Source organism: Amphiprion ocellaris, chromosome 16, assembly GCF_022539595.1.
Source record: "Amphiprion ocellaris isolate individual 3 ecotype Okinawa chromosome 16, ASM2253959v1, whole genome shotgun sequence".
Lineage (NCBI taxonomy): Eukaryota > Metazoa > Chordata > Actinopteri > Pomacentridae > Amphiprion > Amphiprion ocellaris.
The window spans coordinates 11,532,117-11,559,335 of record NC_072781.1 but is presented as its reverse complement, the minus strand read 5'-3'; the positions used below and the strand labels follow the sequence as shown (position 1 = coordinate 11,559,335).

Sequence of the window (27,219 nt, the reverse complement as noted above, 5' to 3'; positions counted from 1 at the left end):
CAGAACCAAAATTAGAAAAACTTTGTCCAAATATTTATGGACCTAACTGTACACAGGGAGAACATGCAAACTCCATGCAGAAAGATCTCAGGCCCAGGCCAGTACGTGAACCGGGGCTCTTCTAACTGTAAGTGCTAATCACCAAGCCACTGTGCAGCCCTGATCGAACATTATCTCTAGCAAAAAACTTCCTGTGCTTCTCAACAGAATGCAGAACTTCAGTAAAGTAAATGTGTCACATAAAGTAAACCAATAATGAGCCATTTTCACACAGCCTCTTATTTAAGCTGATTTTCAATCAAGATCTGAATGAACTCTATTTATAAAAAGTCAAGAGGGACTAAGTAATCTGCCATTTGCGTGTTGTTTTTTTTTGTGCTAAATTTAAACTTTAAGCCATTGCTGTGTGAAGTTGTTGAACTTCAATCTCATTCAGAGGTGATATAAAATTACCTTTTTTGTGTCTTTACAATGTATCATGACCAGCGATTGAGTAGTACTTTGCAGTAGTCTGGTAGCCGTGTTATTCTGCGGTGGTATTTAGCTTTCAGGGTTTGTTACCTATGGATAGGGGCAGGAAGGGGAACAAATGATTTGATGAGCATGAAAATGATGTGAATCATATGCTATGACCTTCACAGTCACCAGATCTCAACCCAGTAGAACACCAGTGGAAGATTTTGTAAAGACTTGTTAAACAGTGCTCTTTACTTCAATCAAAACAGCAAATGAGGAAATATCTTTTGGAAGAATGGTTTTCCATCCTTCCAGTAAAGTTGCAAGGACTTTGAGAGTCACTGCCAAGGCGCACTGAAGCTGTTCTGGCACACACAATGCAATTTGTGTTCTTTTTTCCTTCAGTTTGTCACTTGTATGTTGAACAATCAACAATTTAAGAGACAGTTCAAAAGTTTTGTTTTAACAGAAAGCCAAGTTAAGCAACAGTGGTAAGTTGATTGTCTTGAAGTTCTTTCTCACCAGCTTCTATTGTATGAATCCATATATGGACAGTAGCATTTGCATCAACAGCCCCCAAATATGCATTTAAACTTATTACGTTTAGCTTTTTTTTCTTATCCTCTATGATGTTTGGCTTTCCAATTTAGTATTTTTCTGCAGCGAAGCCAAAAAATCCTTTGCCCATCGAGCCCTGATAGGAACACATTTAAAAAGTTAATGAGACGTTGTATCGACCGACAGACACACCGGCTGCAGAACAGATGCTGCAATCTCCATCCAGGGAAAATACACATTTGAGACTGAATTCAGGTGAACATAAATATGTTTTCTTTCTATTAGTTGAACCTTCTTTAAAACACTCACAGTTACCAAGGAAACCGCATTAGGTAAATCAATCAAAGTAATGCCAGTGGAGCTGGAGGGTTTACCTCAACTCTCTCATCCTCAACAACAAGCTGTCTTCACTGAGTGTGTTTGTGTCTCTCTCTCTCTCTCTTCTCTCTGGCAGTTAGTCTCTCTCCCTCTCTCATTTTCTATGCCATCTCCCACTCATCCTCTCCCCCTCTCTCTTTATCTGCCGCCTCTCTCTCACTCACTCCCTCTTTTCCCCCTCACAACACTCGCTTCCTGACAACCACTGCCAAAGGACTAGCAGGCACAGCGCATCCCCAGATTCCATCACTCGACGGGGGCCTGGAAGAACAAAGTGAGAGGAGAGGAAAAGAAAAAAAAAGAATCTTAAAACTTTCGCCCAGCTGTTGTGACAATTTGGATGCAGCCTGTAGCTCCAGCGGTTACGGCCTCCACCAGGGGATAAGAGAGGTTGACTGAGGACAGATTTTGGGGGACAGAGGAGAGTCACTCATTAAGCCATTCTCTTATTATTGTAATTGACAGAATTGCTAAAGTCACCCCTCTCAGTTTAGAGTAAGGATAGGATCGAAGCAGTTAAAAGTGAAGGTGGGAGACAACTCAGCTGATCTAAAGTTGGACGAACTGCTCAGGTCAGGCGTAGTTGGGCAGGTATTGTGTTGCTGGCCGGACTCGGGTCAGCCCAACCTGGCTCGGTGGCACAGCGCTGGGCGATGACCGACGCTGCTCTCCCAAGATGTTGAGTCTGGATGGCTTGGAGATGATTGCCGTGCTGGTGGTTATGGGTCTCTTCATCAAAGTCTTGGAGCAGTTTGGGATGTTCGAGCCCGTCGGCGGGGAAGGTAATGGATATTTTCTTGGAGTTTTCTTGGTTAAGTAACAATTGTAGTGCAGTTAAAACTGGATTTCTGGAGATTTTAAAGGTTGCGTTGGTGCATGAATGGTTACTTTTCATCTGCACTGCCCATTCCTTCTGGTCCTGAGTGGGCTGTCTGAAGGTTTGGGTTACCAGTGCAAGTGTGGGCCATGAAACACACTCATTTTCCCCCCCCCTCTCTCTCTCTCTCTCAAACACACACCCATACAGAGTAACTTTAGCTGTGTGTATGGCCTCTCTCTGCCCCTGGGGTGTGTGCTTTTACCTTTTAATCGATAACACTATGGACAGAATGGGTCTGAGTGCTGTGTAAAGGCACTTGTCTCACTGAGGGAATGTCAGCTTACTCATAGTAGTTGCATTAGCTTATAGCCTTGATATGTTCATGTATAAAGAGACAAAATAGGCAGATCATAGGTCAGCATGCTTTGTGGTCGGGTTGACTTGATGTATTTCAACAAACCTAATTCAGTTTAGCTTTTCTTTGAATAAATGTTGTCACATCAGCAACTATGTAAGAGAAACAGAACATTACAGATGCCCTTATTGATTTGTGGTGAAGCTGAAGTTGACCACCTACTCAATTAGAAGTTCACGTCACAGATGTGGTGCCTAAGTAGAGTTGAGTAATACATTTACAGCATTTCAAACAATACTTGCCTTTTATTGAAGAGTTTTCTGAAGAAGGTCCTTGTCCTGCTCTGGCTCACCTCCAGCAGCTGTCAGCACACACCCACACCTTGTTTGGCCTGTCTTATCAGGATGACCCGTGTTTTGTCTGCCCCAAGTCCAATCTTCTTCTCATTGTTCACACTTGCTTATCTCTTATCTCTTAGTGACAGCAGGACAGATGGGATTCTTATCCCCATTCTCTTTTTTTATTTCCTCTGCTCATTGCCCAGAGTGCCCTGTACACTCCAGACAGCAGTGGCATGCTGACAGGATCCTAAATTTTCTTCTCATAATAAGCATTAGTGTCAGTGCTTCCCGGCTTTAATTTTGAGGGCAAGCATGTAGTTTACTCAGTTAAATACAAAAACTGTATAGATTAAGAGTTTTGTCTAGTCGATTATTCCAGATGCTACACTGTGAGACACTTTCCATCCCTGATGCACCTGCTGGACTGCACCCAGTTGTCAAGGTGTGCCAACAGCACTTTCATCTCAAAATAAATTCCTCTTGGAAACATATCATCTATGCTACAGAACTCTCCACCCACATGGATGCAGACACAAACAAACACACATCCTGAAGGCCCCATTTGTACTTCCATTACACTCTGAGCATCACTCTTCAGCATATTTTAACCATAATTTATGGAAAACAGGAGCCTTAATAAGTGTATGTGTGCGTGTGCCAACTCCCCTGTGAGTACTTAAGCTAATGAATTTTTTTAATGGAGGAACTTAGTCCAGAAGGCAGGAGAACTGTACTACTCAGGCTGTCTGTAGAATCACTGGAGGATGTATAACCACTCCATATATAAGCTAATGATTTACTCTCTTGATATCATCCAGAAACTGGCCAGTTGATCAGTTTTTTCATATGTTTCTGTGCAAAACTAACAACTCTTCACGTATACTCATCAGTAATACAGTCCACTTGGCATAAGGACATTTACCTAAAAGTTACATTTTTAAATGATAGTTAAATGTGTCCCACTGTTTAGCAAAACTGACTTTTTGGAGAAGGAAAAAAGATAAAATATTAATTGTGTTTGAAATGCTCTTTCTTCTCCCTCTTGCTAGACTCATTTTCCAGATTCATACTGAGTCATCTTCTGGTGAGACAAGTAAAATAAAGCGACTGTGTGACTGTCATTACTTTAATGAGCTGTGCTGCTGACCCTACTATGATTAAACACACACGTACACACAGTGAATGCACATGCTTTTGTTGTGAAAAAGAGAGAAAGCTGGATGTGTTACTGAGGCTGTATGCAGTTTGTGTGAGATGAGGTGCACTCTGGTCTGGAAGTTTACAAGGTTCTGATAGATTTAGAGCTAATGGCTGGAGTGTGTTCTTTAGAACTTTATGAGGTGGAAATTGAAGGGATGTTCTGGACTATGCTGGATGGCAGGGTGCCTCAGACAAGAGTTTCTAACAACACAGCAGTTTTCTCCACCTTCGTCACGTTCCCTGGATAGAATTTGTTGACTTTAACTTAATCAAAAACAAAAGAAATTTCTATCTGAGTATTTGCCAGCAGTAAATACATCCGTTTATTTTCTCCTGCCTGTTCCTTTCACCGAGATTTACTTCTTGCTGTCTCTCAGTGGACATGAATGACTAATTAGAAGCTCCCTGCAAGCTATAGGTTTACCGTATGCGCTGTAATGTATTGTGGTATTTCTGGTCACTTACTTCTTGAATGAAAGATGTGGCATCTTGCCATATGCACCGCAGCCTCTTTCATCCTTTTGATTTTAGAATAAATTAAACTGGCACAGAGCTTGATGAGGTAGTGGATGTCAGGGACATGTTCAAGAGCTGCTTCATCACTCCTGCAAGGTCTCTGATACTGTACTGTCTCATATCAATTCATACCTGATTTGGCAGCGGGATATGAACCATTTGTCAAAGCAGCCCGGATAATGTAATCCTTTCCTTTTCACAATGTTTTGCTTTTCTGTTTCACATCAGTTCACTGAAAATTCAATACGAGTCCGTGGAGTTGTGGAGTGTGTCACTGAGGTGGCACACAGTTGAGAAACAATGGATGGATAGTTTTGTTCAGAGAAATCCAGGGATCTGATCTAGAGGATATTGCCAGAGGGCTTTGATTTATGCCTAACTTTTAGGATACAGACTCTGTAATTGTCCAATTTTATGTGCACCTTTTTATGTATCTGCTGCGTCAAAGTTTCAGATCCGCTTTCAGTGCATCTCCCTACAGCTTCTTTATTACATAGACCTAAATTCATAGTGTTTAGGATTCATCTAGGAGACATCTAGCAGTGAGGTAGCCAGCTGTTACCAGCTGAATATCTCTAACCTCAACATCCCTTTCCAAGCATGCAGGAGAGCCTATGGCAACCATCAAAAACATGAAAGGTTATCTCTAGTGTTGGTTTGTTCATTCTAGGCTACTGTAGAAACATGGTGGTACAACATGGCTAAGAAAGAGCTGTGTAGATATGCAATGCTCAGTCTAAGGTAATGAAAACACAACAGTTCTTATTTTCAGGTGATTATATACTAATGAAAGCATAACTCTAAATATTATATTACACTTCTGCCAATAGATCCCTCTGAACCCTACACACTGGACCTTTAATGAAAATAATTTATCAGGACTCGCCTCGTCTGTGCAACTGTTTGACTATAAAACATTGCAGTTATTGTTAAATGAATGCATGAACTGCACTGTCTCTACACAGGCAAGACAACATAGATATTTAGCATTTGCTATATGAAGAAATAATTTGAGGGAGAGCTGATTTGCTCACAATAGGACTTTTTAGTAGTAGTAGTAGTAGTGGTTGTAGTATTCGTGCAAACTGAAATACCTAAGCAACTGTTTGATGTACTGATATGCAATTTACTATAGACTGTCAAGGTTAGGTCTGCACTATTACCAGTAGGTCATGAGAAACTGTATGTGCGACATAAAAATAGCTCCCCTAATCAAAAAATTCACCCCAATCAGTGCCTCCTCAAGAGTAGTGCAATAGGTTGATGGATTAGCACAGGACAGTGATAAGGGCTAGAAGTATCTTGGCTACATAGATACATAGTGCATTTATAGTTCTCACATCCGCAGTAGATCTGGATGACTTGAATTTTCCGTGTTTGTTTGTATCCCTTGAATATTACAGTCTCAGCTTTATCATGGAACAGCGTCCTTTTGCTGTACACAACAACAAGGCTCAGCAAGTCATTTTTCCTGCTTAAAAGGATATTTGGCTATGATGCTTGGCTATGCATTGTGTGTGTATGTGTGTGTCTGTGTGTGTGTAGGGGGAATGAGAGTTTGATGAGAGTATGAGGAAGAGGGATAAGTGCAGGTAAATTGCTTAGCGGTCAGCAGAAGACCCATTTGTGTCCAAGCACACGCACCCACGCTCAACGGCACGTCCATCTGCCCTCATTGTAGTTGCCCTTCAGTAGATTGGTACGCTAATGGAGAATGCAAAGTGTGTGCGCTTGCAGTTCATTTAGAGTGAGCAGTCTTGCTGACACACTCTGTGCGGGTCTGACAACACCGCAGCCATCACTACAGTACCTCGACCTGAGAGCAAATCGAAAATGTCATCTGAAGGTTGTGATTTTACGAGAATGAATAGTTTAATGAGTCTTGATCCTGCTCTGGTGGGGAAAGTTGAAACAAGGGCAGGTGTAAAGATACTGTAGGCTCGAACAGCGGTTTGGACAACAAGTATCGTGATTGTGGCAAGCTTGATAAACAGTAATAAAACTGCAGTGAGTGTGGAGAAGACTGTCCTTGTTGTCCTTGTCTGAGACTCTTTCTATCTGTGCCCCTCTGATGGCTAGCCAGCTAGAAGATGAGAGCCTGGGACACAGGAGGATCAGACAGGGGATATTTAATACGCAACTCTCTCTGTTCTCCCCCATCTCTCTCTCACTCCTTCTCCCTCCTTTTCTCTATTTGTCTCTCTCCCCCTTCTTGTCGCTGTCTGTCTTTTTTTCTTCTTTCCTCTGGCTCCCCTTCCCTCTATTTGATTATAGTAGTCGGTGTGTGTGTGTGTGTGTGTGTGAGAGCGAGGCAGAGAGAATGAGAGACTGTATTTGTATGGCAGGTGCTCTGTGGATAAAAGAACAGAAGTTGTTGACGTTCCGTTGCTCTTCCGCTGACACACGTCTGCAGAAAGATGATAACATTGAGAACAAACTAATGAATTCACACACATGCAAACCTGCCCTTGAAAATATCCCTCGCTGACTTATTAGAATTTGAAAGATTTGCATTAACACAGCTTAGCCTCATGTTGGAGGACCTTTTCCTGTATGCAGCTTAACCCGTAAATATTCTGGCTTTTTCTTTTTCAGTGCCGCATTTGGTTTTCTATGTAATACGCTCCAGCAGTTTTCAGGCACAAGAGACATAGGCAATATTTCATGAAATTTTCTCTTACAGCTTCAGTGGGTTCAGAGAAGCAACATTCCTATGCAAAGCAAAGAACAGGTCAAACCTTGTTAGGTACGAAAGTTTAAATCCAGTTACAAGTACCCCGAAGGAATCAACTGCTTTGGAAAACCCCAGTATTCAAGACTGTTGTAGCTTGAGGCAGCTGTTAAAAATCACCTGAAAGTATCATGTTTCGTTCTCCTTCCCATTCAAGCTGCAGCCATTACGGGTGCTACAGATGGAGTGTCATGAAATTTACCTTATTTATTAAGTAGTGTTACAGTATTGGAGGTAGCCAATAAGAGTAAGTGGTCATGAATACCGCATATGTTTTGTAAGTAGCTCGTAAAACAACCTGATGTAGGGCAGATGGGACTGTGTTTTGTAAAGTTAAATGATTTAGAGAACTCTGAACAAGTGTTGGTGAATAAAATGTCACATATTGTTGCACAATTGATCTACAAGTTGATTACTGACATAAAACAATGGAACTAAAATCCACATATTACAAACGATAAAATAAAATGAACATACTGTCAGCAATATGTTTGTTTTAGAGGAAATCTTTTTTCACAGCAAAGTTGTCTAAGAATAGTTGTACAGTCAGAAGATTTGTATTATCTCTTTGCAGAGTTTTATGTTATCAGATTTAAAAAAGTGACCCACAAGCGACTGTTCACTGGTGAAATGAAAATGAACTCACATTTCACTGTAAAGAACAAGCATTGCAAGTCATTGAACACTGTGTACAACAAATAACATATGATTCAACCAGTCATCATGATGGTTTCAAATTAGCCTATTTTATGCTTCCCTTAGTTATCTTTCTTCCTTTGGTTATAGTTGCTGGTCTTTTGTCTGATGCTTCTCAGCAGATGCTTGTTATCCTTATTTGTTAATTGTTCATGCATCTTTCAGTGAATTCGCCCACAAATTTTAAAGGCTCACTGGCCAAAATGTAACAAGAATGGAACTGAATAGGCCTGTGGTAAATAGGCACAAATGAGGTATTTCTTTGTATGTACACTATACTGCATGTGATGAAGATGCTAATAACTAAACTCACAAAACTTCTCACAAATTGTACTACTACTAAAAAGTTTCAAATTGTTTACCCAAAATCCCAAATGAAATAGGTGAAAAGTTGCAATTTCGTTTGCTCTTGGACTGAAGCTGCTGCCTATTAACACAACTCTCTGACTCTATTTATTCTTCTCTTTTTGCTCTTGCTGTTCTGTACTGTACTCGCTCGTTCACACATACAGTATCGGCAAGGACATACAAGCCTTGCAGCAGGATTCACCAGAATCAAACGTTTGTGTTGGACAGACACTGGCTATTATTCACCCTGTTTTACAGCAACAAAAGAAATGACTGTAGGCTGCTGTCATTCTACCACTGATTTACCCCCAGTTTGGTCTTTATTCATGGTGGGATCCCAGTAAACATTTGGAATAACTTTCCTGTCAGCTATTGCAAGCTGGTTGAGGTTTCTTCAATATTAGCAATGTGTTGTTTGACTGGTAATATAGTTAACTTGCTTTTTAAGCTAGTTGCTGTGACAGGGAATTCCCTCTCTGATTGTTGTAGCGATCTTTTCAGAGATAAATCTTTCAACAGCTGTAACCGAACCGTTGGAGGGCTGAGATTCCAACCCTATTAGATGCTAGAAAGTTTTTATCGACCCATCCAGGATGTTTTCCTGATTTGGCTCCTGGCAGGAAACGGCAGAGGAGAGTGTTTATGATTTGATGGAAATAGGTTGAGAGAATTGTTGTGAGCGATGCAAACCCAATTTAGATCGACTCCCTTTGACCCAACTCAAAAACAGATAATGCACTGGAAAAAGCAGGGTGCCAGAAAACAAGGGTCAAAGTGAAAGTTGAAAGTTTGCTCTGCTACAGTTGTGATCTTAGGTAATGTCATAATAACAAACATGAGTTAAAGTGGTGTGTGAATGTGTGAGGGTGTGGGAAATTAATGGCCTGCGATCTTTCATTACCCTCCCACTGTTAGCCTGGTTTCTGGAGCTGAATATAAATGAAGGACAATAATAAAGAGCGAGAGAGAGCGAGCATAGCTAGAGTCCAACAGCACTGTTGAATAGTGTGTTGCTAATCAAATGTCTTACCTTGCACTGCCCTCTACAGGTGTAAACGTTTAATTGCTGCAAATTTGAAGTTTGGGAAGGTCAGAGTTTGTCAACCTGCAAGACTTTCAGTGTGCCTGAAAGACCTGCTCACTTTGTTTTACAGTGGCTGCAGGTTGGTTTTCCATTATCAGTTCATCTGAAGAGACGGTGACTGATTTTTAATTTGGTCTGTAATGTCAGAAAATACCCAGAATTCCCATTTCAGTTTCCAAGAGTTCAAGAGCTGATATCACCTTGCTCCACAAACACAAACAAAAAATATTTGTTGTAAATATTAAAGAAGACTGGAAAGAAATTACAGTTTCTGAGCTGGAAACAGAGAATTGTTGGTATTTTTTACTTAAACACAATAATGAAGCATTTATTAGATAAATCAGTTGTTCTAATGATAGTTTGTGTGAAAGATTTCAGAAAATGTAAGCATTTATACCATCTGACAACAGAACAAGTCTCATATTCAGGAGCTTATTTTGAAAGATATGTGTTCTCATTTGGGACAAAATCAAGCTTTTCAAAGATTTGTTAAATTAAAAACTGCACAATCAATCATTTATTTCGACTTGAAAGGCAACAGGTTCTGCTTTCTTTGGAAGGACATTGTAAAATGAGTTATGAATCATTTCAGATCCTTGATTTACTGGCACCATTTATCACATCATCATACCATTTATCTATTGCTCTTTCACCGATTCACTTTAGCACTTACTCTCGCAATCAGCTGTCACATGAACATGAGATATGTCCATAATACTGAAACCGGTGTTGAAATAAAAGCATTTATCTTAATTCCAGTAAAGCTGCTGTTCGTCTGTACAAAAATAATTTATTGCGTCGTGATTCCTCAAAAGACAAAACCTCTTTGATCTCTTTGTATCCTCTGATTGTGTGCACTTGCTAAAGAAAACTGTTCATTAGCAGGTCTCTGTAGTTTACACCGAAAGGACTCGGCCTCAGTAGAATGAATCTGGTTTTGTCCCACATCGCAGTATTAAAAATATCCTCAAAAGCTAATGATCTATGCAAATGGATCTCTTATTTCACTTATCTAATTGGAAACACACTAGCCAATTTTGAGCACCATTTGTCAATGACCTCCTCTGTGTCTCCTTTGTTGCTCATGTTCACACACACACACACACATACATATTCACACGCACACACTCCCCCCCTCTTCTCCTTAGACATTTTAATCAGTTTTGAGAGGAATAATTGCCCAGGTAGACATCTAAATATGGAGGTATTTCAATTACTTGGTGTGTCTGGCTTCAGGCAAGCTACGGCTCACAGAGACTAATCAACTAAGACTGATTAACCCAACGTTTTATTACAGTCTGGGTGTGTGCATGTGTCTGCGCACGTGTGTGAGGGTGTCTCCATCTACCGTAGATTAGAATTCAGGCAGGTGAATGTCCATCATCATATTAAGACCTCGTGGGAGGCGTTACAGCCGTCACTTCCTCATGTACAGGAGACATAAACAGTTTAGGCTAAAAAAAGCTCCTGTGGTTCATCAGCGATTTCTCTTCCTGACGGAGCCTCACTGCCCTTACAAAACCTTTTCAGGTGATAAGTGGATGAAGGGAGGGGAGAAGAAGAGGAACTTTTCGGGAAGAGGCTTCGTAGGCTTACCACTGGCCTGCTAATTATATCACAGAGACTCTCAGTTTCCAAGCAAAAGGCTCGACTCATTCACTCTGTTGGATGCAGATTGTACTGAGCTCATATGCGATTAACAATGAAGTGACAGCAGCTGTCATATGAAGAGCTCGATGATGAGTTTGTTGTTTTCCCAGCTTTTATACCCAGAGAAGCGTCCCAGTGTTTCTGGTTAGGAAACGAGCAGGTCAAAATACATCTAAATGACATAAAGATGCACACAGAGAGGTGTGGTGTCAGATATTGTTTTGCACTGGAGACAGTTTGAATCCCAGAGATGCAGTTTGTGCTCAGTGTCATCTTTTTATTTTGGAGGCAGGACAATCTAAATAAGGTGTGAAATAAACCTTTTACACCCCGGAAATCACCCTTTGCAACCTCGGACTGAAGCGAGCACTCACGTCCCGAAAAACACTGACAAGTCCAAATGCTAATATTAGCTACTTTACTCTAGAATCGTTGGAGCATTATTCATCAGGGAGAGCAAAGTTATGGCTTTGCTGCTCTGCTTTCTGTCTTTTTAAAAATAAAATCTGTCGTTCTAAAGTAAATATGATCTGGTGATCATATTTAAGCAGCCTAATTACAGTTTTTTCCACACACCTCCTGCCAATTGTGTATTTATCCAAGTTTGTTCCCCCATTTTATCATCCAGGCGCCAAGCATCAAAAGCAAGTTAAACATCACATTTGCTGTTATGTTGCATGCGTTCTGTGAAGGGCTCGTTAGTGTAGCTCCTCGACTGCACAAACAGTCGAATTGTGTGTCTGCATGAAAAATGACTGACTGGACAAGTACAGGTGCCAGTGAGAAAAGCAGGAGAGGAAACTGCCAATTACAGCCGTCAATCAGCACCCACAAGGGAGACATTAATTCCTTAATAAACCTTAACATCTTATTAATAGAAGAATGATGGCCACCGGCACAGCTATTGAAAGGCTGATTTTAGTGATCAAGACCATAATGACTCATTGAAAAAACTAAAGAGGAAGAAGGTGATTTTTATGATTCAGTTGCAGTCAGAGATTTTCTTGCTGCCAGCATTTACCAGCCATTGGCAGCATTGCAATTTAAAGTACTGGTAGGTATTGAAATTGGGGGGATGCCTGGCTGCTATCATTTTTAGCCATGGGTCCTTGGTTGCTTCAGTTGGATTTAAGTGGAATAATTTCACAGTCCCATGTCATTGCCATGATAATCGTAGCAGGACAAGCAGCAAAGCACTGAAAGGTTCAAACATTTTTCACAGGTGAACCACAAATGATCCTCAAACCAAGACTTGCAAAAGTCATTGGATAGATTTTACATTTTCAGAACCATTTGCCTATTACAGTCAGTTGAATTCACTGGCACAGTTGATTATATCTCAGCAACTGTTTGTAGTATTGACACCAAACATGGTGTGTAAACTTAGCACCCCTTCCTGAGCACCCTAGGGGGCTCTGCCATGGCCAGCTATCAGTCCTTACAGCTGTGCTTTTAACACAATCTAATGAAGTTCCAATGTTTCTAATGCTGACCTGCTTGGCCTTCTAACCACTACTGGGCATTTTTTTTAAAATATAGTATAGTCTATTTGTTCTACAGTAAAAAAAATAAAAAAATAAAAAATAGAAATCTATTGTAAGAGACAAATCCTAAAAGATCTTTCATATCTTACTAAGACTTAAATTATTTACTTAATTAAACCAAAAAATAAACAAGTGTGAAAAGGTTTTCTATTCAGGCATATAAAGAGGTTAGTTAGCACTGTTGATTAATTAAGGTAAATGAAGCTACAGTTTTTCTCTCATACTATTTAACTCTGGACTATAAAAATGATAATAAAAATCTTGTGCCCTTCTCCTGTTTTGTAGGACTTATTTCAGTGTTGAAGTGTTCATTTTTTTGACAAAAAACAGTAATTGTAACTACTTTTGGCTTAACCACAGACACTAAGTCACTTTAAATAAAAAAAATTCTATAAAGCTCTTAGTAACTTACAAATTTCAGAATGGGAGTTGTGTAATTCTTATTTTAATAGTGTCGCTACATTTCATTTGAAGCAGGTTCATGCTGACATATAATCTAAAGTGAAATGCTGGTCAAACTTGGGCTTTATGTAACCAAGAAGTTTAGAAAACTCACTTCTCCACCAAATTTAGCCCACCGCAGTTTTACAGTACAATAGACTCTAAGACATCATCTTACTTTCCAGTCGCCAAATGAGTTCATACAGGGTTACAATCAATGCAACAGTGAAGTAGGCTAAAATTTATGTTACCATTATTAGAAGCGACTGCAACAGTAATAAGATCACAGGTCAGTGCCTTACAATATTCCTGGAATCATAGAGCCGTCATGTCTGAGCACAGATTTGAGAAAGAAGCTAAGTTAAAGGGGAGATTTTTTTTTTTTTTGTTTATTTGCAATATATTGATCTTACTTTTCTGTCTTGCTATATGACAGATATTCCAGTGCTTTATGGAATAGATAGTGACAGATAGGTGTGACCAGCCTTGATCTCTCACTCTTTCATCCTTGATTTGACTCTCTGACTGCAGACTGTGTTTGAGGGTTTACTGGCCTGAATATGTCACTGTATTTTGGAATTTATGTAGCGCATTAATTTTTCATGCCCATAAATGCATCCAAAACACTGGGTAGTATAATACCCTTTGTAAATTCTCTATAGAATACCAGCTGTGGAGTAATTCACATTTAATGACAATTTTTCTCAATTATGTTCTTTCTACTTTACTGTACCGGCTGCATTAAATGACAGCGATTGATGGTAGTAAGTTTGAGCAACAGGGAATCCACTTTGGGACTTTCAATGAGAACTCCGTTTGCGACAGCATTTTCTATTGTCGTTTTGTGTAGTCTCACAAAAAATGTGCTCTCCCCAAGGCTCAGCGGTGATACTGTAGCTCTAGGTCTCATTTTGACTGTGAGAGCCATTAATCACATGACAGAAAGATCAAGCCCTCTGTAAACCTCTCTGTCTCCGCCAACTTCAGTTTTACTTTACTCTCCATCTCCTGGTTCCTTTCTGTCTGGGACTGAGCCACAGACACAGAGACAGACTCATGTACATAATAACAATATTTTAAAGACAAAATGAACTGCTCGATATTTCTCCATCTCCCCACTCAGTCACTTGAAGAGCATTTCCAGCTTTAATAACAGGGCGTGTCATCTAATGTGGAGTCAAGGATGAAGAAGGCAAATGGACTTTCTACTGTCCACGTCCAAGTTTTTTTCAAGTTTTATCTGCCCAAGAAGAAGGACAGCATCCGTTGTTTTAGCAAGTGCCCCAAAATAAAGTGACAAAGCCCAAAAAGCAGCTGTAGGTATTATGACTTCTGTTTGCTGGGAGAAAAGCAGGAAGATGTATGAGGTTTTATATAGTTCTCAGAAAGAGGAGGTCAGGGTGGTTAGACGGTAAAACCATGACTCTTTTGTGAGTCATGATTTGAGTTGTCATTTCCTACAGAAGGACAATGTTGGTTTCTTTTTAGCGCTATATCAGTCAGCTAATACTATTGGCCGATACTGGCCTATAACAGATATATTAGTATCAAAGTATGTGTTGCCTGTTATGTGACAATCCAAAAATTTTGTGAAACATTTTAATACAACACAGTGCAAAAAAATTACTTGGGATATTCAGAAACTGTGTCATCACACCAGCGGAGCGAGCTACGACTCTGTTGTTTACAATACTTTCAGCTCTCTCTGCAGCACATGTAGCAGAGTATGAATCGCAGCTGAGCAGATGGTGCTGTGGAGTCAAGTTTTGTCTTTATGATAAGTTACTAGCCATTGAAATAAATTGCTATAAAGTTATTTCCCCTTAATTTCCACCTTTTAACATATAAAATTACTCTATTTGAACCCAAAACATGCTTTTTCTCTAACCAGAACTAAGTCATTTTTGCAGTCATTTGGTTACCATGCTGATGCGGCTGTCAGACTAGAAAATGCTTATGTGCTTTGTTGTGGAATGACGGTAAAAATGACAAATATAGAAATTTCTTAGGAAGGCTTTTTGCAATTCTTATGGCTCAGTATCTGTCTGATTAAGGTCCTCTCTTTTGTCTTTTATTTAAGACCTTAATGCCACTTGGAATCATTTTTTTTATCTAGACTGACCAGAAGTGACTTTAATTTGATTGGATTGGACACATCTTTCCAATACATGAGCAGCTTTGGGCAGTTAGGTCAGGATCTGATCCAGCAACAGTCCATGATATCGCACTGAATCATCCCTAGTCTTCTTTAAAATCATCATTTTCTTCATCAAATCTCAACTTCACGTTTAAGAAGGCTCGCAGGGTTATGTTCTGTTGCACACACTGCACTGTGATGAGAAGTTGAAAGCTAAATCAGATCTACATCCCCTGTGACAATGCCAAATCCAAGTCCAAAATAATCCACATGCCAACCAAAATGCATCATCATTATTCCATTCCTATTTTGATTTGACTTTTTCATTTTTGTTTAGCTCTAGTTCTTTAGAGAGTGTGTCTGTCTGTGCTATGATGTCAGTGTGCCAGATGTGACAGCAGTATATCCCATCCCAACTGAAATGCTCCCCACTGCACTGGATTGCATATGCTATACATGTTATAGCCAGATTTCACCTCCAGGCAGTGTGTTTGTGTCTGCACGTGTGTTGACTGTTCACTCAAGGGAGATTGCCACATCTGTGAGTTTGTCCACAGTAGCTGCTGGGTCAGATGCTTTGCCTCGCTGTCGTCACAGATTTCCTCCACTCTTCTGTTTGTCTTTTCTCGCCTTCTTCTTCTCCTTAATTTGTCCTTCATTTCCCCTCTGCTACTTCTTTTGATTTGCCATTTGTTTTCAGATGTTTGTCCTTGCTATTCTCCTGGTTGCTGTTATTTCCATCTCTGACCATTCTGTCTCCCCCCTTCACTCTTCCCATCTCATCTCCCAATTTGTTCCTCTCATCAGTCTTTTGTGTGTCACACCCCCTTCCTTGTTAACCTACTAGTAGTACTCCTCCATCCTCTCCCCTGTTTCCATTTCTTACCCCCCACCCCCTTTCTCCCTATACCCAGTCCCATCTCTGACCCAATTAAGCATGGGGAGGGACACAGCAGTACGAGAGTGACGGAGGTAAGGCGAGAAAGAGAGCGAGGACAGGCAGGGAGTGGAGACAGTTTGAGATTCAGGAGCTGGAAAACCAGAGAGAGTCACAAAACAATTGCCATCAACCTGCCAGGACACGCACGGCGAATTGTCCGAACTTCACCTGGAACTTAAACAACCTCTGACAGCGTCAGAGGAGGCGGGGGTGTAGGAGAGGAGCAAGTCGACGTTCCTGCTGCCAGACTCTTACCGCTCTCAAAGAAGAAACGAGGAGAATAACAATCTACCTTCAGTGAAGAAAGCGGGTGGGGAGCTGTGTGGAGTTAGGATGGCCGAACACCGGCATATAGAGGGAGACTGAAAGGAGGGACCGAGGAGACGAAAGCAGTGCATCCCTGGTTGGAAGCCGAGGGGGGGGGGGGACGTGGTTGCCCCGAGGCAAGAGAAAGATTTTTGTTGAAAGGAACGGAGAGAGAGGAAGGGGGGAAAGGATGCATCTGTTCTTTCATGACAAGTGGGAGGTGGAGGGGCTGCAGACTGTGGGCATCCTCCTGGTGGTCTGCAGCTCCCTCAAACTGATGCACTTTCTAGGGCTTATCGACCTCTCCGTGCAAGGTAAGAGAAATGGTAAGAAAGCAAGAGGGGTGTCGAATGAATCAAAATGACAAATATGGTGAGGGGACAGTAGGAAGAAATCACTCAGCAGGAAAGAGGGTCTCTAGACGTGCATTTGTGTGTGTGTCTGTGGTTGTTCGAGTAGTTTCGGCTTAATTTAAACAGCTGTCATGATAGCCTCACCTTATTATGGACCTTCCTGTGTAGAGACTGTGTGTGTGTGTATGTGTGCATTGCTGTGTGTATGGTTTTGCGTGAGACTGAAATAGTATGTAGAGTGTATCTTCAGTGCCTCTCGATTTCACATGCACGAGCAGAATGTTAAACTGCAACCCATTCATCTTGGAATAATCTGAGATTCATCACCCAATACTTTATACATTTGTCTCGAAGAATTTTAACACGCAGTGACTTCACATGTCTTTTTTGATGGGATGACAGTGTGCTTCTTAAAATAGTTTATTCAGATCAGTTTGCTGATCATGACGAGCTTTACAGTGACCTCTGTGTTTCTGGAAGGAACCCTCCAAGGTGGGAAAAAGCAACCCTGGTGGCCTCATGGGGGATGTCTGAGCAGGGCTATGACACACAATTAAGCGTTTGAGCCAGGATGTTAGAATTATGTGGAATATTTCTTACCCACAATAGTCTCATAGCCAGATCTGCCTCCACATCACTGTGTCGGCTCTGGAGAATACAACCACAGTGCCACCAGGACACCCTGAGGCCCCACATTTTTAACAGACTGGAGGCATGCCGTTTAGAAGATTTAAGTTTTTGCCAGACAGCAAAGCTCTAAGAAAAAGAAGCACGATGGGAAATTCCTCTGCTGCACAGATTCTGAGTATTCATTTCCTTTTTTTTGCCTCTTGTGAGCCTCCCTCACTTTCTAGTGCAATATTACCTAGCTGTATACAGCTAAGAGGAAACATAGGCAATGAATGGCTTAAAGTAAGTGTCCAAGGACTCATTTAAAACCACACTGAAATAGCAGCATGCATATAATTTAATGCTAAAGTTTAGTTCTCCTACTCTCATGACTAGGTGTCAGAGGGGCCTGGAGACAGTAGATAAAAGTTTCAGACCTGCACAGACACTCTGTATCTCCATCAGCAGCAATAGTGTCTCACCGTGGCTTTAAACTGTAATATGTTTGCTGCTTCCACTCCAGTTGAGGGATTACATGGTTTCTGCTTCCTTGAGAAAATCCTCACATCTCTTGAGTTCATGAAAAACAAAGTTTCTTCAAAAGTCACTGGATATTGCCGAGAAATGCGTTGTCATTAGGCTAAAAATAGAGCTGTTTTTTTGTTATTTCCTGATGAGTTGTGATGGTCTGTCAGTGTAGCCTGGAGGAAACTATTGAACCCTAATTGCACAGTCACTGCAGGGTGTGCTGGATAAGAGTGCCATAATGCTGCACAACCACTGAAGAACACTGAAAGAAAGGATGCAGTTTTTACTTTCTCCCCTCCTTAGGCCAGAAAGAATTTATAGTCTCATTCTCAGTGCCACTCAAAAAACAATTTTAACTTCAAAGGCTGGAGAACAAATTGATCACATGTTACTTCAGTAGCGTAGGAGTGCAGTAACCTACTTGTTTTTGACAAAGGACTCTTTCAACCACAGCATTCTGTTAATATTAGATACAATTTCAGGATTAAGCACTGCATCGTTCTGAATTCTAAGCAGGTAGGTAGGTAGATAGGTAGATAGGTAGATAGGTAGATAGATAGATAGATAGATAGATAGATAGATAGATAGATAGATAGATAGATAGATAGATAGATAGATAGATAGATAGACAGATAGACAGATAGATAAGCATATTCAGGTTAATTCCTCAGAGACCAAATATCTCTACTCCAAAAGAGACTTGGACAGCTGAAGCACATTTTCTCAGACATCACAACAAGCAAAAAACTTCAACACAAGCAAAGCACAAAATTACAGAGCAGTAAACAGAAGAGGTGGAGAGAGGGCTGTGAGATAGGGACAGAGGAAAAGATGTCTCAGTCCTAAAACAACAAATGTCTAATTACTGACAGTTTCTGCCAGATTCGGCTTTCATTGTTTTTCCAAGTATTTCAAGCTCAGTGTTGCATGCAGAGCTTAGGCAGTAGAAGTCATGATGTTCATTTGTTTTTAATGGTTCAGTGTTGAAGCCTTTATAAAATCAGTAGAACAACTGCTATTAAATTGTTACAATTTGTAGTGCTACCCAAGAGTCTCCTAAGTTAGCGTTTGTTGTGTTGATATGCTTATTTCAAGTGTCTACGTCTTATGTGCAGGTGCTATATTGATCTATTTTGATTTTACTTGTGGTTCCATATTTCTTTGCTACGTCATAAGTCTCTCCTACAGGATCTTGCAAACTGCAGTTCTCTGACACCTGTAGTTGCTGTTTATATAGATTATTTATCAGCAAAACATATGAGGAACAATAAAATGCAATGCATTGTTACAGTATATCAACAATTTGCAGGCAGACGATGAAACAACCTCATCTTGAGGTCCATTTCTGGAAGTTTCTGGAGGTAAAAAGCAGAAATGGTGAACTATGGCAGGAAATTTATTTCAGGTGTACAGGAGCAATAGTACAATTTGCTACATAATTAGTCTCCTGTGTTTTATTGCAGAAGGATGCTGATTAATTTTTGTACATCTGACTGAGATGAGTATTATTCACTTTTGTATTGTGCTAAGCTGCTGCGTTCATATGGAAAAAGGATAATTTATTTACTCAAACAGAGACCCTGGGGCAGAGGGTTGGACCAGTGCCAGACAGCTAATGGATGAATCTGGTATCCACAGGACGATGTGCTCTGCCTGTTCTGGTTGCAAGTGATTCCAGAGCCACAGGTCAGCGAGGGCCAGAGTCCCTCTGTGGAGGAAACAGGGTGACACATCACAGACGCTAGACAGTCAGTGGAAGTGCTGTGGTTCTGTTGCTTTTCACCCCATCATGGCCTTCATCCCTCAGGTTGCTGGGGTCCTTCGAAAAGGGGTGAAAGGACTGTTACCATGGAAACTAAGAGGCAAGAGTAAGTACACGGGAGTCTGAGAGCAGATGAGCTTCATTTCTTATTATATTTGGTTTTCATCATGATTCTGTAACGCATCAAAATAAGCATCATGAAGTTTGTTTCCTTTGGGATGAACTTGTGCCATGGTGGTGGATGCATAGGGGCTCTGGTTGAGTTTAATTAATTTCTTTTATTGACATGAAGTGAAAAGTTATTGTTTTTTATTGTGATTGTGGATTTAAACAGTTTGATTTGAATTGATACTCTCTGCCGATAATCCAACAGTGTACTGGGTGTGGTATTGTGGTACGAGATTCAGTCTGATTAGGGAAACTGTGTGTTTCTAGGGGTCGAGCTGTGCTGCTGTTGTGTGCTAATATCTGCTGTTTGAAGTGGTACATGTGGTCTCCCTTCGCTCAGCCAAGTCAGCAGGCAGTTGAGCAAGTTTGACTAAACAGCATGAATCCATCTGTGGTTGCAATTGTCTGTTGCATGTAGTGTGTGTTTAGATTCACGGGCATGTGTGTGTAAAAGAAGTAAGAGACTTGCACTCGTGTGTGTATCTAACCCTTGTGATATGGTTGGCGATTGCAGGTAATCCTTCCACCAGCCAAAGCAAAAAAACCATAAAGCAGCGATTCCTCAAGCTGCTGCCATGCTGCAAGCCTTCGACAACCCCCTCTATCAGTCAAAGCAAGTGCTCTTTCACTCTATACATCTTTCTTCTTCCAGCCTCTTTAGTGAATTGACGAGATTCACACAGACACTTGTGTGGAGACAGTTACGCACTCACCCAAATGTTCAGGCTACACATAAATCCAGATACAGCCCTCCACAAACGCTAAAACCCTCTGGTATTGTGGCTAATGGGTCAGACCTGTTTTTGTATTTTGTGATTTGAAGCGTGCGCTGCGCCCCTGGGCAATGAAACATGTGCATCTGTTTATGAGTGTGTATGAGTGTGTGTGTATATATTTTAGCAGGAGATCCCAAGGTGATGCAAATTAAAGTCAGGTCAGAGCTAGTAGGTACTGGTTTAACAAACTCATACAGCTGAAATATGAATGGATTAATAAACATCTGTCAGTGGTTGTTTTTACAACTTTTAAAATGTCTCTTCTTTATCTTTTTCATTAATGACAAACCTCTTCTCTCACTTCCTCAGTGCAGACCTCTTCCCAGTTTTGCTAGTGGGTTTGAACTTGAGCTTTCACGCAAGACATTCAGCCACTGTATACATGTCATAGACTATACAGTCAACGATACATATACAGGGGGTCCTCGACTTACGTTGAAGTTCCGTTCCTATGGTGTGGCGTAAGTCAATTTTCGCCGTAAGTCGGAACTCTGGTGAAAATGTAAAGAAAGCCGTTATGTGCATCACCATATCAATTAATCCAAGCAACCGGCCGATGTTCATCTGTGTTTCGCCCTGTTCCGAGCATTTTATTACATCCAGTTTCACTTCCATGAAACGGCTTTCCTTTTCTTCGAAGTATCAGAAGAGTCTGACTTACGCTTGCGGGCAGAATGAAGTTAGTGAATGTAGCATAATCCAATGTGGCGGCAAATGTAAACAAAGCTGTCTTATCGTGCCACGTGGCTACTGTACATACAGTATTCATCCGCTCGCCATGTGACGACGTATTCGTCTGCTCCGCTCACCAACTACTTCCAATGAACCAACAACAAAATGCCAGACGTTAAACCGGGGACCGGCCTGGAATCAGTTCTGACCTAACGGCGAAACAACATAAGTCGAAGACATCGTAAACCGAGGACCTCCTGTATTGCTGTTTTATGAATTGCTTTATGATATGTATTACTAGAGTGTATTAAAAGATGAGTGAGAATTGCTTGATCTAAACTATGAACAGAAAATTACATTAATTTATGTTCTCATCTAACTTAAATGATGACTAAAACTGTTGTAATTTGTACTTATCTTGCTCTATGTATGACTTATACTATGCGATGAGCTCAATATCAGTTTGATAACTTCAGTGAGATATCTGGGCCAGGTCATGGCTGCCCTGGGATTTCAGATGGTGGAATGATCATAATTGCTTACTAACATTTGTATGTCCCTCACAGACAGCGTGGAAGATGACTTTGAGTTATCCACTGTGTGCCATCGCCCAGAAAGCATGGACAAGCTGCAGGAGCAGACTAAGTTCACCAAGAAGGAGCTGCAAGTCCTCTACAGGGGATTCAAGAATGTAGGTCTGATGAAAGAAGACAGGAAGAAGAGGGTGCAGCTAAAATCTAGTTGTACTTTCATCATGTTGGGGGTTTAAAGCGATATCAGTTTGGAGTTAGTTGAAGTTACCACATTGTTATTTACGTATTCTTTGCTAGTTTTCTCATTTAATTGTTGTATCACAGGAGTGTCCAAGCGGTGTGGTGAATGAGGAGAACTTTAAGACCATTTACTCCCAGTTTTTTCCTCAGGGAGGTGAGTTCTCCTACGTCTGAAACTGGAAAGGTCCAATACTTTAATTGAAACCATTTTTTCTCTCTTTATTTACTGAATAAATTTAGAGACAAGTGTAAGTAACAGAATGACATTGCAAGGCTGTATAGCACTTCATCATCACAGTGAAATAAATATAATTAACTCATTACAAATCCTTTAGGCTGTATGTGCACTGTGGAAAGCAATTTTTCATTTCATGATATTTCAGTTGATAAAAATGTAAACTGCTTCCCTCCAGCTGTATTTGAAATTATTTTTATAGCTGGACTATATTTAGATGCTGCTAATCCTAGCTGTTCAAAGACTTTGCTTCATGTTTTGAGGGCACGTGGGTTACTGTAAACCTCTACCTTTGCAGACTCAAGTATGTATGCACATTTCCTGTTTGAAGCATTCGACACTAACAAGAACGGCTCGGTTAGTTTCGAGGTGAGCTCTATTCTTATAACAACTCCTTTTGAGAGATAAAAGCAAATATGTGCTTCTCTGAATTGTGCCATCACAGCTGCAGCCACACAAATATGTATTGCCTCTTTATATCTGCCTGCAGTGGCTGTGATAAAGATTTGACTTCATTTACTGTGTCAAGATTTAAGCAAAACAAAACAGAATATCATCCCCCTTTTATGTTAGGACTTTGTATTTGGCCTGTCTATCATCCTGAGAGGGACCATTAATGACCGGCTAAACTGGGCATTCAACCTCTATGACCTGAACAAGGACGGCTGCATCACCAAAGAGGTAACACACACACTTAGCACACGTTTCACTGGGCGTAGGCTGCTCTGAATTACTTGCAGTCAGGGGTTTGTAGCAGAGATGCAGCTCTTAATGATGAGTCACCACGATTTTTGAGAGGATGTGGAGGGTTTGGCAACCTTTTGACCGATGTCAGTATGTCAAACATACCCTGTGGTTTCTATGATCTCATATAGCAGTGACCAAAAAAATATATATTTTTGACTGTGAGTGAAATAAAAGGATCACATCTTATTTATCTGGCAATGTTTTTTTGTTTTTTTTAAAGTGCATAATATGTCTCATCTGAGTTAGTTTCTTTGTCAAACCAAGCAAAAAAATGTATCGTGCAAAAAATATTGAATGAAAGACCAACCCATCTGTGATTATTCTCACATCCTGAGTGCTGTTTTCTTCCTCTTCACTTTGTAGGAGATGCTGGACATCATGAAGTCCATCTATGACATGATGGGGAAATACACGTACCCCACAATGCAAGATGATGCTCCAAGAGAACATGTGGAGAGCTTTTTCCAGGTCAAACGCAACAATCTTTCTTTTAACCCCTCATTTAATGATTGTTTTAAGCCACAGAAAACAAAATGTTCTTTCATGAATTAAAATAATTGATAACTTGTGCTTGTCAAGTAAATGTCTGGCTGCTGTATTTTTGCTTTCAGAAAATGGACCGGAATAAAGATGGCGTGGTCACCATTGAGGAGTTCATCGAGTCATGCAAAAAGGTAGGGAGGAACAGTGGATTTTGAAATTCCTCAAGGAATTGCTAAACATAAAAAAAAGTTTATTTTGCACACTCACCACATTAACCATCCAGCTACAACTAGGAGACAGTTAGCTTAGTGTAGCATAAACACTGAATGTCAGGGGAAATGGCTTGTCTGCTTCTATCGTGGAAAGATTTCCAGGGACTCCAGGAAATCAGTGCAAGTGGTCAAGTAATATTTAGCATTTAGCATGCCGTTCCTCACCCGTTAATATTTTGCATCTGTGTTTCTGTGTAGATAAAACAATCAGTGTTAATTACTGAGCTTTAGAGGTCATGCTCGGTGAATTATTTCCTCCTGTCTTGGTTCCAGCTGCATATTTAGTGGACAGATGTGAGACAGTTTGAGTAATTGTATTAGTAAAAAAAATGCAAATGATCTGATTGCATCTTCTTAAATTTAAATGTTTTCTGGTTTCTTTACTCCTCTGTGACAGTGAACTCAACATCTTCATACAACATAAAATGTTTGAAGTTGCCATCTTGGGATGTAGGAAACACTTACTGACATTTTTCACCATTTTCTGACAATTTGTAGATCAAATAACTAATCAGTCAATTGAGAAAATAACTGATAGACTAACAGGCAATGATAGTAATTGTTAGTTGCAGCCCTAGTAACAATCTCCGCAAATAACTCTCAGCAAGAAAGAAAATTGCTGCAAAAATTAAACCTACTGCATGTGTTTCACCCCCATGTTCTCCATTGTGAATCATTTGTATTATACATGGACAGAAATGACAGTGTCTCCTCATCCAAACCTTGTTTCTGTTTAGGATGAGAACATCATGCAGTCCATGCAGCTGTTTGACAACGTCATCTAAGAAGCTGGACCAGTGAGGACACTGGCACCAGGGAGGGGAGTGTGTGTGAAGAGGAACCAGGGTTGAAGTAGAGAGAATGAGTTTGTGAGTGAGTGTGTATGTGTGTGAGAGAGTGTGGTCGTCTTCTGACTTGCAAGCTTGTGTCTCTGTTGGGAGCTGTGAGTCCTGAGGGCACCATGAGGCCCTCTTCCTCTACCTGGATGCCCAGTGGCATTTGTCCAAGCAACAATGGAGTTTTCCCAACTCCCATCCTCATCATGTCGAACCTTAGTTTATTCCCAGAGACACAGAGAAAGAAGGCGAGCAGTGGGCTAACAGCCGCTGGCACTCCCAACACACCCCACCTGTTTTATTTGAACTCTTATTTATTACTATTACCAACGGAGGAACTATCGCAGCCTCTAAATGGCTGAACTCAGAGGGAGGAGGTTGCCCCGAAACCTTGGTCTAAGATCACATTTCCCCCTTTTCTCTGTGATGGCTGTGATTTGGATTCACGAATCTAAACCTGCCTCTGTATATGTGGGTAACACCTCGCTGGAGCCCCGGCCATAAAAATAGAAATGAATCTATGGCCACCTGGTGGACGAGAGAGAAAAAGACACTTTCTGAGGGAACAACTAGGAAATTGGAGATCCAAGTGGTCCCGTTTTACAGACGGAGGTTCGAACGCGTTGTTTTCCATGAGGAACTGATTTCAATATCGCATGATGATGTCACTAATATATAATTATGTATTTACAGAGATACTCCAAAGTCTGCTCGTCTGTCTGCTGTTCCTAGTCATTCACAGGTGCCTCACCCTTTGTGTATGTGTGTGTGCATGTGTAACAGAAAGATGTCATCTATCTTACCTACGTAAGACTTTAGTGGGGCGACACCCACCTCCATTCATGGGATTCTGGTAGAATAATTCCTGGCCTTCCAAACTATTACAGTCCTAGCAGTAGTTGTCTATTGACTGTTGTACATTTTCTAGCATTCCCAGTGGTGTCATATTAGACAGTACAGCGTGGGGATTGCACTGTAGCTGTTGAGCTTCTCTCAACACGGTACCGGCATACCACAGTCTGTCAATATTCATTTAATGGGAATTTATTAGATTGCAGATCGTATTTGTGAACTTCTTGTAATCGGAAATGTCATGTGGTTGTAGCAGGTTCTGCCACTTCAAAAGAAAAATCTCAAAAAATCCCTGTTGCATTAAATTAGGCTAATTCAATTTCAAACAGGTATAGAATGTGTGCGTGCATCATTAGTGAGAGACATGGTTTATTTGCGTTGGTTTTATTTTTTCTATGGCCCTCACAGTCCCTGCCCCCATTCCTTACTCTCCCTCTCTCTGCAACACCAAAGAGGAGATACAAATGGAAGAGGTACTCTAAGAGAAAAAGCCCACCTGTGGGTGAAGAGAGGGGGAGATACTGTGTAGTGAGTTGGACAAGGGGCAATCAGAGATAATCATATAGACTGGCTATGTGGTTTCTGCACATTGTCCATATAGAAATGTCATTTTAGGTTGTTAACCAACATACAAGGCCCTAATGAATGACTTACTTTAGAACAATTTGCAACCACGTATTCATTCTTTTCACACTCGAACTACTCTTAGATCTATGATGATGTTCGTACGAGAGACCTTCATGCCGTAATTACATCGGCTGTTGTGTCTTTCAAATGAATAGCAATAATGTTTTCGACAACAGAACCTTTCCTGTCATCCGACCTCTCATTCCTCTCAGAGCACAGTGTAAGGGCACAGGACAGCCCTGATGAAAATATGCACTTCCAACCCTGCAATTTCTTCCGTTTCTGTTGTGCATTTTTTATGTTCTAGAGGAAAAAAGCAGTTTGGCTCTGATTGTTCCTGCCCACAATTTTTCTTTTTGTTATTTTCTCGACCACAAGTAAAACCTGTCTATACCCGCATGTACTGTGTCTAGAACAATGAAAACCTACTAACCCGTTGTACTGACTGTCTAGTTAGCTAGCATCAACTGGTTGCATTACATATTCAAAATGTGTATATTTTGTACAGAGACAATAAAAATCACAGTTACTATGCAAAACTGCACTGGAGTTTGAATTTAGAACATTATACATAATAGCCTTTAATGAAATAAGACTCCTTTCAGCAAGATAACATAGAAAGTATCAGTCAGTTTCCATATTTTTACATTATAACTCATCAAGACGATGTCAACAAGAAATGGTTCATAATTTAAATATACATAATTATACATATAATCCCAGGAGCCTAATTTGCCTCAACTTTAGGCAGTGTATGTCCTGATACAAGGCAACAAGTGACCATTTAATAGCCAAATTTTCCTTCCAACATCCTGTTAAAACTGCATATCAACAGAAACACTAATATAGTCCACTAAAGATACAGCTGCCTGCAAAGCAAATGAATAATGAACTCTTCACTGAAAATCTTGTAAAGTCATTAAAGCTGGACTGAAAATGAAGGTTTGCTTCAGGGGTCAACTGATTATCAGTTTTTCCAATTATCAAATCCAATATTTAGCATTTTTCCAATTTTCTTTTTAAAA

General features: G+C 40.6%; 1 protein-coding gene across 5 annotated transcripts in view; it reads left to right on the top strand.

Moving 5' to 3' along the window:
- LOC111579231 (Kv channel-interacting protein 2) overlaps positions 1–26,733 on the top strand; it is a 98,710-nt gene extending 71,977 nt beyond the window's left edge. For 2 of the 5 annotated variants that reach the window (XM_035955532.2, XM_035955531.2), the window contains exons 2-8: positions 21,936–22,060; positions 22,227–22,296; positions 22,676–22,746; positions 22,951–23,058; positions 23,488–23,592; positions 23,736–23,798; positions 24,617–26,733. In XM_035955532.2, coding sequence (XP_035811425.1) covers positions 21,936–22,060; positions 22,227–22,296; positions 22,676–22,746; positions 22,951–23,058; positions 23,488–23,592; positions 23,736–23,798; positions 24,617–24,664 — 590 coding nt within the window. In that variant the 3' untranslated portion in view covers positions 24,665–26,733. Of the gene's footprint in view, positions 1–1,493; positions 2,175–6,959; positions 16,816–20,435; positions 20,535–21,935; positions 22,061–22,226; positions 22,297–22,675; positions 22,747–22,950; positions 23,059–23,487; positions 23,593–23,735; positions 23,799–24,616 lie in introns of those variants that run through there. The other 3 variants (XM_035955530.2, XM_023286433.3, XM_023286432.3) reach the window with 3 other exon arrangements.
- The last annotated feature ends 486 nt before the right edge of the window (positions 26,734–27,219 follow it).